The sequence below is a fragment of the Nelumbo lutea genome, chromosome 1 (assembly GCF_056320005.1).
Source record: "Nelumbo lutea isolate HS-2025 chromosome 1, American lotus-T2T, whole genome shotgun sequence".
Taxonomy (NCBI): domain Eukaryota; kingdom Viridiplantae; phylum Streptophyta; class Magnoliopsida; order Proteales; family Nelumbonaceae; genus Nelumbo; species Nelumbo lutea.
The window spans coordinates 141039135-141049716 of NC_142684.1; the positions used below are offsets into that span (position 1 = coordinate 141039135).

Below are 10582 nucleotides of genomic sequence, written 5' to 3' on the forward strand. Positions count from 1 at the left end.
TTCTCATATGCTCAGAATTACCCACATCCTTTTGGGGAGATGCATTAGAGACTGTTATCTACGTACTGAATCGGGTTCCAACCAAATCGGTTCCGAAGGCTCCATATGAACTGTGGACCGGAAGGAAGCCAAATGTAAGATACTTGAAGATTTGGGGTTGTCCTACACACGTTAAAAGAACAAGTGCAAATAAGTTGGAATCCAAAACCAGTCATTGCCTATTTATAGGTTACCCAAAAGATTCGGTGGGTTATCTATTCTATGACCCAAGTGAGCAGAAAGTGTTCTGCAGTCGAAACGCCCAATTCTTAGAAACCGAATACATCTTGGACACCCATCATCAGGAAATAGTTCTTGATGAGGAGAGCTCAGGAACAGTGGAAGATGTCCTACAGGTTTCAAGTAGTGACCAACCTAGAAGATCCACTCGGGTATCTAGGCCACCAGTTCGATATGGTTATGACCAGGATAGTTACCTGGTGGAAACCTTGACTAGTGAGGAGGATCCCGTAACTTACGCGGAGGCTATGTTAGACATAGATTCCCAAAAGTGGGTGGAGGCCATGAAAGCTGAGATGGACTCGATGGAGACCAATGGGGTCTAGACTCTAGTAGATCCGCCCTCCGGGGTAAAAGCAATTGGTTGCAAATGGATCTAAAAGAGGAATATGGGCCCCGATGGCAGGTTGAGACCTACAAAGCTCGTTTGGTGGCAAAAGGATATACTTAGAAAGAAGGCATTGATTATGAGGAAACCTTTTCGCCTGTGGCCATGCTTAAATCCATTAGGATCCTACTAGCTATAGCAGCGTACCATGACTATGAGATTTGGTAGATGGATGTCAAAACCGCGTTCCTGAATGGAGATCTTAGTGAAGATATCTACATACAGCAGCCGCAATGCTTCATTGCTGCTGGTCAGGAACACATGGTATGTAAACTCAATAGATCCATATATGGACTTAAGTAGGCTTCTAGGAGTTGGAACATCCGTTCTGATTCTTCCGTCAAAACGTTTGACTTTGAGTAGAATCCGGATGAGCCCTGTGTTTACAGGAAGTCCAGTGGGGATAAGATCACATTTTTGGTGTTGTACGTGGACGATATCCTACTCATGGGGAATGATGTAGGAATGTTGACTTCGGTCAAGGTATGGCTATCATAGTAGTTCTCCATGAAAGATCTTGGAGAAGCTTCATATATACTGGGTCTTCGACTCTATAGAGATAGATCAAAGCGGATAATTGGATTATCCCAGGCTGCTTACATTGACAAAATTGTCAAAAAATACAACATGGAGAACTCCAAGAAAGGAAATGTTCCTTTCAGGCATGGAGTCACTCTCTCCAAGAAGATGTCTCCCAAAACTTTTGAGGAGATTGAGGGCATGAGAGACGTTCCCTATGCCTTAGCCGTAGGGAGCATCATGTATGCCATGCTATGCACTTGCCCGGACATTGCTTAGGCGGTGAGTGTGGTAAGCAGATTCCCAGCCAACCCAGGGCAGGAGCATTGGACTGCTGTGAAGAACATACTCAAATACCTTCAAAGGACAAAAGAGTTTTGTCTGGTATTCGATGGTAGTTCACTACAAGTTCTAGGGTATACCGATGCCGGATTTCAGTCGGGTCCAAATGATAGAAAGTCTACATCTGGGTATGTTTTCACAATAGGATCATGTGCTGTTTACTAGAAAAGCAGTAAACAGGGGTCCATTGCAGATTCCACAACTGAGGCCGAGTACATTGCCGCAAGTGAAGCTGCCAAGGAAGCTGTGTGGATGAAGAAATTCATACATGAATTGGGAGTGATTCTGTCCAGCACATCACCCATCCCATTGTTGTGTGACAACAATGGAGCGATCGCCCAAGCTAAAGAGCCTCGGGCCCACTAGAAGTCAAAGCACATCAAGAGGAAGTACCACGTACTACGAAAGATCGTTGGTAGAGGAGACATCCTAATTCAGATGGTAGCATCAGCGGATAATGTGGCAGACCCATTGACTAAGCTACTGACACAGAAGGTGTTTGAGAAACACGTGGAAAGTATGGAACTCCGGCTTGTACCAGATTGGACCTAAGTGCAAGTGGGAGCTGTTAGACAGTATTGTATGCCCTTAGCTTCAATCCAATTTAATGTACTTTTGACATTTAGTGTAAATAAATAAAGTGCATGATTGATTCATGTTGTTTGGTATAGTTTTGTATAAGACCCTAAAACTGGACACTTATAGAGATCATGTTAGTTTTAAATGTTCACAACCATTGGATAAGTCTGGGGAGATTTATCCTGCCAAGGCTGATACTGGTGTGCTACCAAGTGTTGGAATGGCTTGTCTTGGCCACCAGGGTAAGACCCAAGGCACATGTAGTATGGGATTACTTGAATCCTTCAATCGGACCAGATTTCCAATATTGCCCTGGACCTTGGAGATAGATGGGCAAAACTAGAAAGTTACACCTGACTCCTAGACTCGATTATGACACTTCACTAGGTATCGGATCGAGCTGTCTTTGATATGTCAATCAGTGAGATCCTTAGCGGAGGTCAAAACCTGGGCATGTTGGGGCAGTCTGAGAATTCATTTGAGTGAGTGATCATAGTGACAGGATCATCCCCTTTGTCGGACAATGGTAATGATCAGGAATGCACTCTCTCTGATGGAAACCAAACTACCGGCAGTTGATTTCAATCGTTGGAATTTTGTTTTGCAAAATATATATATATATATATGTATGTATATGTACAGTTTGCAAATGGTTTTAATTCCTGGGATCAATGTGAGTAGAGAGTGCGGCACTGTTCCTTGTAGCTGAGGGAGAGGTCCTCTCTTGTCGGGCAGTGCTTAATCATTAAGGGCTGAGAGGTTAAGTGTAAGACCATTTAGGGTAATACCTGATGGGCTAATCTTGCACCTGCCCACAGTCCCTGGGTTTTTATAAGATGGCTTGGCCTAGAGACCACTTAATGTAAGTGTTGGGCCCATAGGATCCATGTGATGGGTTCAGGGGTTCACTGAGCTTTGTAGTCAATTCGGCTGAGACTTGTAATAAAGGCTGGGCCAAACCCATGTGGCTAGTGTGTAGATCAATGCTTGGGTCCCACGCCATACAAAGAAGCCCAACTAGGCAGAAGATTGGAAACTAGTTAAACACTGAACACTTAATGGGACAAAAGCCCATTACGAGTTGGGCTGATATGATCACCCATCTATGGGGCGAATCTGAGATTAATGTTAGTAAAAGGATTGGGTCTTTAACCTTATCCACTTTAGGAGACCAAATTCAAATCAAATTTGAATCTAGTAACCTCCCGATAAGATCAGGAGTAAACTAACTTAATCTACTGATAGGATTAAGATAATCCCTTATCCAAATACTGATTTGGATTGAGATAACTCCTAATTATGAGGTTTTCTTAATCAAGAAGAAAGGAGGAGAAACCCTAAGAGAAATGCATCAGATTTCGAACCAAGGGTTTTTGAGGAAGCAAGAAAGCATCCTGCGAATTGAGATTAGATCTCATACAGACTCCAAAGAGAAGAGAAGCAATTCAGCCATTTTCGTCCCAGGAGTTCTCCTCTAGCCGCCGTCATTCCCTCTTGCAAGATTTAATCTTTGCAGCAATAGGAAGTCAAGAAAACAGTTCTTGACATCAGTCTTGCAAGAAAGACTGAAAAAGATTCGGTGTTTAGAGTTTCCAGAGGGTTCTTGCGAAGGATCCAGTGTGTATGACGCACCCTGCTGGTTCCGTTCCACCCACAGCTGTGCCATCTTCAGCAGGAGCGGATCTTGGTGTCTTCTTTGGGCGTGAACACCAACTTTGAGAGATACTATTTCTCTGGATCAGGTATAATCCTCCCTTTTTCTTTTTGATTCAGATCTGGTTCAATTATGGTTCAAGTAGAATCTTTGAATATTGTATTCTAAATTTAGGGAATGTGATTCCTAGTTGGGAGAATGTAGGAAAATTTTTGAAATTCGCCCACCCATTCTGCAACCATCATGGCATCCATTAGATGGATCATATCATTCTTTCAGTTACTGAATTTGCTCCAAGGTAGGTTCTTCTGTTTTATGTAAAAGCTATTTCTTGTAATCCTTCCAAAAGGATGAAAGTTTGAAAATTATTGCTCCCACTTGGAAAGACTTAGGAAGGATGATATCAACGGATCAAATTCTATTGACTATCAATTGTAACACATGAATTTGCTCTAGAATGGGCTTATGGCCATTCATGGTGAAGTCAAAGTATTCTGCAACAAGATATTTGTTCGTACTTGCTTCTTGCACCTTGTACTTGAAGTCCAAAACCTTCTAGATTTATTTTAGAGATGAAAGTTCCATGTAGAAGTTGTAGAGCCGCTCTAATAAGGCATTCAGTATGTGTCATCGGCACAAAAGTGAATCATCTTCTCGTTTCGCTTTTTCATTATTTAGTTTTTCAAAGTCTTTATCAATGAAATCGGGAAGTAATTGCAAATTTGGATCTAGAAGATAATACAATTTCAATGTGGCCAAAAAGAATATCATATTGTCTTGCCATCGACTAAAATTTCTCCATCGAATTGGTCAAGTCAAACAAGGTCTTGGTTCTTTATCTTGATCGACGTCATACTTGCTTCCGCTTCCATTGCAAAATAACATTCTAAACTTGTTGGGAATTGGGGGTCACTAAAACTTGTAGGAGAAGCTTTGAGGCGTGTCTAAAGGCACCGTCTTTAGAATGCTATTTCCCCCCCCCCCCACTCAATTCTGTTGAGTTTATTGTTGGGTTACAGGAAAATCTGTTCCCAGGATATAATAGAGCTTTGGGTGAGAATCTGCAATCAACAAAGTTGAATAGTTTTCGAAGTAACCTTTCTGTGAAACAATAGCATATTGAACTGAGAGAGACAGAAGTGATTTTCAAAAACATGTGTTCATTTGATTGATTCGCATTTCTTAAATAATTTCTAAAGAGTCATGGAGCAGAGGAAGGTACTCGTTCAAAAAATGCATGTTGAACAATCACAATTTCAAACCTTGTGGCTGTTAAAAAGGTACTTAACAATTAATGTCTGTTATCTTTGAATAATACCCCTTGATCACACCCAATTAAATTATGACCATTGAACATTAATGGTCAACTTCGCACCAAAAGTCAAAGTCACCTTATGCAAGAAAAGTGCACCTTTAAAGTGCCTCATTGCGTCGCATACACGCATGCACACATGTGCACATGTTGCACAAATATGCACGTGTAAATAAGCTCTTATTTAAAAATTTCAAAACAAGTTTAATAGTTTTCCAATGTGGGACAAGTTGAAAACTGATTTTGATAAGAGAAACTATTTTCTGAAATATATGTAGGTATGTTTTTCATGTAATTGATCAATCAAACCCCATTGGATTTAATCACTACTAAGATGAAAATCCAACACGAATGGGAACTAATGGAGCGAGGAGAGTTGTTGAAAGCGATGGATGAACGGCTGAGGGCTGTGGCCGGGTTCGACGCTGAGGAGGTTGAGAGGGAACTGAGGGTGGTTCATTTGGTATTGCTGTGCACTTCCCCAAACTCGTCCAACGATGAGGCAAGTAGTGAAGGCGTTGGAGGGTATAAAAGATGCAGAGGAGTCTGAAGGAGAAGGGATGGAAGTATATCTGCTTGGCAAGGTGAAGTCGACTGCAATGTGGTCTAGTTATAGCAGCTTAAGTGGTGGAACTGGAAGCCACCCCACCTTTGAGGAGATTCGACAGTCAATCTCATCTTCCACGTAAAAAACAGAAGAACAGAAGAACAGAAGAACAGAGCTATATATGGATTGTGATCATATAGATCATTGAATATATTAATTCATAGAATAAGATTAATGTCATTCCATCTGTTGTTCTGATACTGATAGCATGTTGGCTCTTATTCTCAAGGAATGAAGTAGAGCTGAGCTGAGAAAGAAAGCCCTGTTTTGCGTATTAGATGAAAACACAGTAGAAAAAGGAGACACATGGTGCTTGGTATGTCTGGTTACATATACCAGTAAAAATATTGGTATCCTTATTATCCATTCTTGGTTTGACTTAAAGAACGTGAGACCTGCCAACTTGTGGTGATGATGTTAGAAGACACTTTAGGTGAAATTTTGGTGCAAAAACATTATTTGTCTTGAGTCAGTGATAACTGATAAGTAAGAAGAAAACATGAATTCTTCTCATCAAAAAGAAGAAAAAAAAAAACACTTTCCTTCTTAGGTTGATAGAATATCGAGACTAAACTACAGAGACCGTCGTTGTCGGACGGGGAGTACCTCCGGTGTGTGTCGGCCAGAACGGTCATCGGGCCCAGATTTTTCTCCAAGCTCCGAATGAAAAAGGAAGTGGAGGGTTAAGGATTATACAGGGCAGGTTGAGATTATGAGCGGGATATTTTGGTTTTAGATTCTTAGATGAAATTTGGAGCTAACTGCCGTCCCGTTAGTTCCGCACGATCTAAGAGAGGGCACATATTTGAACTCCTTCCCTTCTCATCCATCCCAGACAGAAACCATATACGATGAGTTGGCAGATAGTAGATACGTAGGCTCCTAAATTAAGACAAACTGATCATATATATTCTAGAATTAACAGTAGATAAATATCAAATCATGAATCCAGACATGAATTATGGGACCCCCCCCCTTCCCTCTCTTACGACTTCCATTCTTCCTCCATCCAAATCGTGGACCAGGTGGATGGAACAATTTCTTCATTGGTGATTCGTAATTTCGCATCAATCTTATGGCCAGTTGTGATGTTTGTGTCGTATTTTTCGGCAGAATGCATCCTTCTACCTAAAAAAAATGTAGTCTGAAAAGAGACTTCAAACCTTAATTTCCATATTCTCCGGACCTACCTGTGGATATGGGAACAATTAATGTATCGAGCAAATAAAGGTATTGTCATATTCCACTATCATGGATATGATTTATTTAAAAGAAAAATATGTGATGATAATGACAAATGAATCTTTCTAATCGTTTTTTGAAGAAAAAAAAGAATTTATTAATAATCTGAAAAGAAACCTTAGTGGGTGGGAGCTGGGAATGGCAATGGAACGGGTTCTGGGTAGGACAACCCTTCTTCTTCTTGGGGATAAGGAATTTCTGAAATTCCTACAATCTACGACAATCATTTAAAAATGCATAAAATTTTAGATTATTTTATAATAAGATCATGAGAATTTGAAGTATTAAAAAATGAGATTATAATTTACCATCAAGTTTGAGGTGGATTCGGGGGAGGGGCGATTATATACAATCCAATCTTAACACTCACATTTACCTTAGCATGGGTACATGCATGCATGCATGCCCATTCTTTTTTGGTTTTTCATATTTTTCATTGCTACATTGTTGCAAACTACCAGCAGCATAAATTAATGTGGATGGACCTATATATTATTTAGGCCATCTAGCTTAGCCCAACTAAGCATTCTTCGTCAAGGTTGAAGTCAAACTCTACCCTATCATCACTATTCGAACCATACGAATATACAATTTCTTCCAAGGAAACTGGAGAAACTGGTAACATGAACCCATCACCATCAAGAAAACGTACCAAAACTCTCTTGATAGAACGACTCTGCCATTGAAAATTGTTTGGCCCAAAAGCTCCCATCAAGTTCAAGTTCTGCAACTGCTTTTGAAGAACCAACACTCTCTTCTTTCGACGTGTTCTTGCCAATTCCCAATGAAAAATTGGAATTGCGGCCGGAATCGTACTCGCAAGACTCTTTTGGAGAAACTCGATCATTGTTAGAGCAGGTTTCTAGCTTTGGACGTTTTGGACTCTTGTGGATCGAGGCATAATTGGCTTCTAATTCAGCTGCCTTCTGGTTGGCTTCACAGTAGGATAATTCCACTGGGTGAATTTTTGCCTCCATTTGGTTTTGTCCCACCCGTTTCTTTAGGTGGGTGTTCCAGTGGTTTTTTATTTCGTTGTCCGTTCTTCCCGGCAATCTCGCTGCGATTGCTGTCCATCTGGAAACAAAATGAGATCTTAAGAAATTTTAAGCTAGTTTTAATCCAGATTGTTAATCACTTATTAGCATTGCTAATTAATTCATCTTGATAGAGTATCGATTATATTTGTTGGAGGATAGAAACTCATTCAGGGAACTCACCCTACAGTTGAATGGTTTATAGTCTGTTTGTTCATGCTTCAAACCCAATAGGTTTTTTGCGTAAAGGGTCGTGTCAGAAAATAAAAACCATTCAAAGAGCAGATTAAACTTATAGGTTGAACGGTTCATTGAGAAAAATGAAAATGGATATTAATTGTTGATCCATTAAGGGTGTCTGCGGGTAAATGAGGCAGATTGATTTTGCCTTCAGTAATAATCCATATACTGAAATCTCATACTGCAAATGCAGGCACCCAAACGGAACCATGACAGAAAGCCCTGATCATCCAAACATTAGATGCAATTTATCTTATCATGAGATATGATGCAATTGTTCCATACTTGTTCCCAAGCTTTTCATGTAAGTTGATGATGGCTTCTTCTTCTTCTCTGCTGTAATTCCCTCGTTTAATGTCCGGTCGAAGGTAATTCATCCATCGAAGTCTACAACTCTTCCCGCACCTTGAGAGACCTGAAAATTAATCCAAGCAAACAAGTACTATTTAACACCAACGTATAACATTAAAACTATAACTTGCCAGAATTCACATATCTTGGGTGTATCCACGGAAACTATTTACCCACAAGAACCCAATTGAGAGAATTTTAAGGGAGTTCTTCGTGTTGCAGTTACCCAGAACAAGCAGAGATCCAAGATCAATGAGATAGTCGGAGTAAACCCAAGTTCATATTTTTCATATCCATCTCGCTTCCCCATTTCCCAACCAAGAAAATCAGAAGAAAATGAAATTGTTACCTGCATATTTTGGGAGCTGAAGCCAGTTCCAATGTCCGTATCTCTTGATGTAAGCTATGAGCTTCTGATCTTCTTCAGGCGTCCATGTCCCCTTCTTTAATCCTATTCTCTCACAGCAAGGAGATTTCACCATGTCTGGAAAACCTTCCTTTAAAACAACACTTTCTGAGCTCAAAGGTTTAAACCAAAGCTGCTGGAATTTATAAAATGTCACCATTCCAAACCGTGTTACAGTTGGTCCATTGCTGTTTTAAGGCAGCGGATTCAGGGTGGGGACCCTTGATTGAAATTTCTTGAATAATTACTACTTATAATTCTTGAATCATGATATATACATTACCGACATTTGAACCTCCCTTTTACCGTTAGGCCTGTGTTTGGTTCGAAAGAATAGGTAGGAAACAGATGGGAAAGATAGGAAACTTATACAAGGTCCAACATAACAAGCCATTTGATCAGTGGAAGACAGCTGCCCACTTGTGCTAATTTAATTTCATTTCTAAAAATCATTTTAAAATATTTATTAAAGGAAAAACAACGTTATAAATAGTAACCAAGGGTGGATTCGAGCTGAGCCGAGCCGAATAGTATGAGGCTCGAGCTCGAGCTTGAGCTCAGTTTGAGCTAAAACCTTGAGCTCGAGCTCAGCTTGAATCAAAACCTCATAAGCTCAATTTCAAAAAAAAATTATAAAAATTAAAAATTACATATATAAAATATTTTTTATTTGATATTTAAAAAAATAAGAATTACAATATTTTTATTATATATTATTTTATATAATTATATATATATATATATATATATATATATATATATATTCGAGTCGGCTCATGAGCCTCACGAACCGAGCTCTATTAGGCTCAAGCTTGACTCATTTATTAATGGAACTTATAATCTGGGCTCGACCTCGAGCTTGAGCTCGGTTGAAACCAAGCCGAGCTGAGCTCGAGTAGCTCATGAAGAGCTCGGCTCGTGGCCACTCCTAATAGGAACCCACACACCGCCTTTGTAGGAATTATGGTTTACTCCCCCACCAAAGGGTATGCATGCAGCTCCTCCAACGGTTCACCCAACTTCCTCTCTCTCTCCTTTGTTCTTTTCCTCAAGGTGAATCATCATTTTTCATATCTTTATATTAATTTTGGGAAACTTTTCAAGATCCATGTGTTTAAGGCACCAAATATGCCTTATCCCGCTATTGTTGCAAAAAAAAAAAAAAAAAAAAAACCTTTTTAACCTTAAATCTTAACTTTTAACATTTTATAAATAAAAACTAAAAACTGATAAAAATATAAATTAAACATCTATAAAATTATACATACATGCATACATGCACATATACTTCTATAAAAAATATATACACATGTATACATACATATGTGTATTGTGTGAACATGTACACGTCATTATCTGACCCATTCTACCTAAGGTTTTAAAAGGCTAAATGCAGAGGTGAGGCAGTTGTGTCTCATAGGGGCGAGGCGTAAGCCTCAAGACAATTTGAGGCATAAGCCTTGAGCAAAAAAAGAAAATGATATCATCCATAAACAATAAAGACATGAAAACATAAAATTAGATTCTTATATGGATTGGCTTGTATGATATATTAGACATGGATTCATGGTTCAAAGTATCCAAGCACCCCAAAATGCTGAAAGGGATGTAGAGTATCGACACTTTGAA

At 39.5% G+C, this 10582-nt stretch overlaps 1 protein-coding gene across 1 annotated transcript; it reads right to left on the reverse strand.

Moving 5' to 3' along the window:
* Nucleotides 1–7204: 7204 nt before the first annotated feature.
* On the reverse strand, nucleotides 7205–9115 carry LOC148877981 (transcription factor MYB102-like). Its single transcript, XM_088964774.1, has 3 exons — nucleotides 8897–9115; nucleotides 8482–8611; nucleotides 7205–7996 (listed from the first exon to the last, which is right to left on the reverse strand). Exons 1-3 carry the CDS (start codon nucleotides 9111–9113, stop codon nucleotides 7561–7563), a joined length of 783 nt encoding a protein of 260 aa, XP_088820900.1. The 5' UTR covers nucleotides 9114–9115; the 3' UTR covers nucleotides 7205–7560.
* Nucleotides 9116–10582: the final 1467 nt, after the last annotated feature.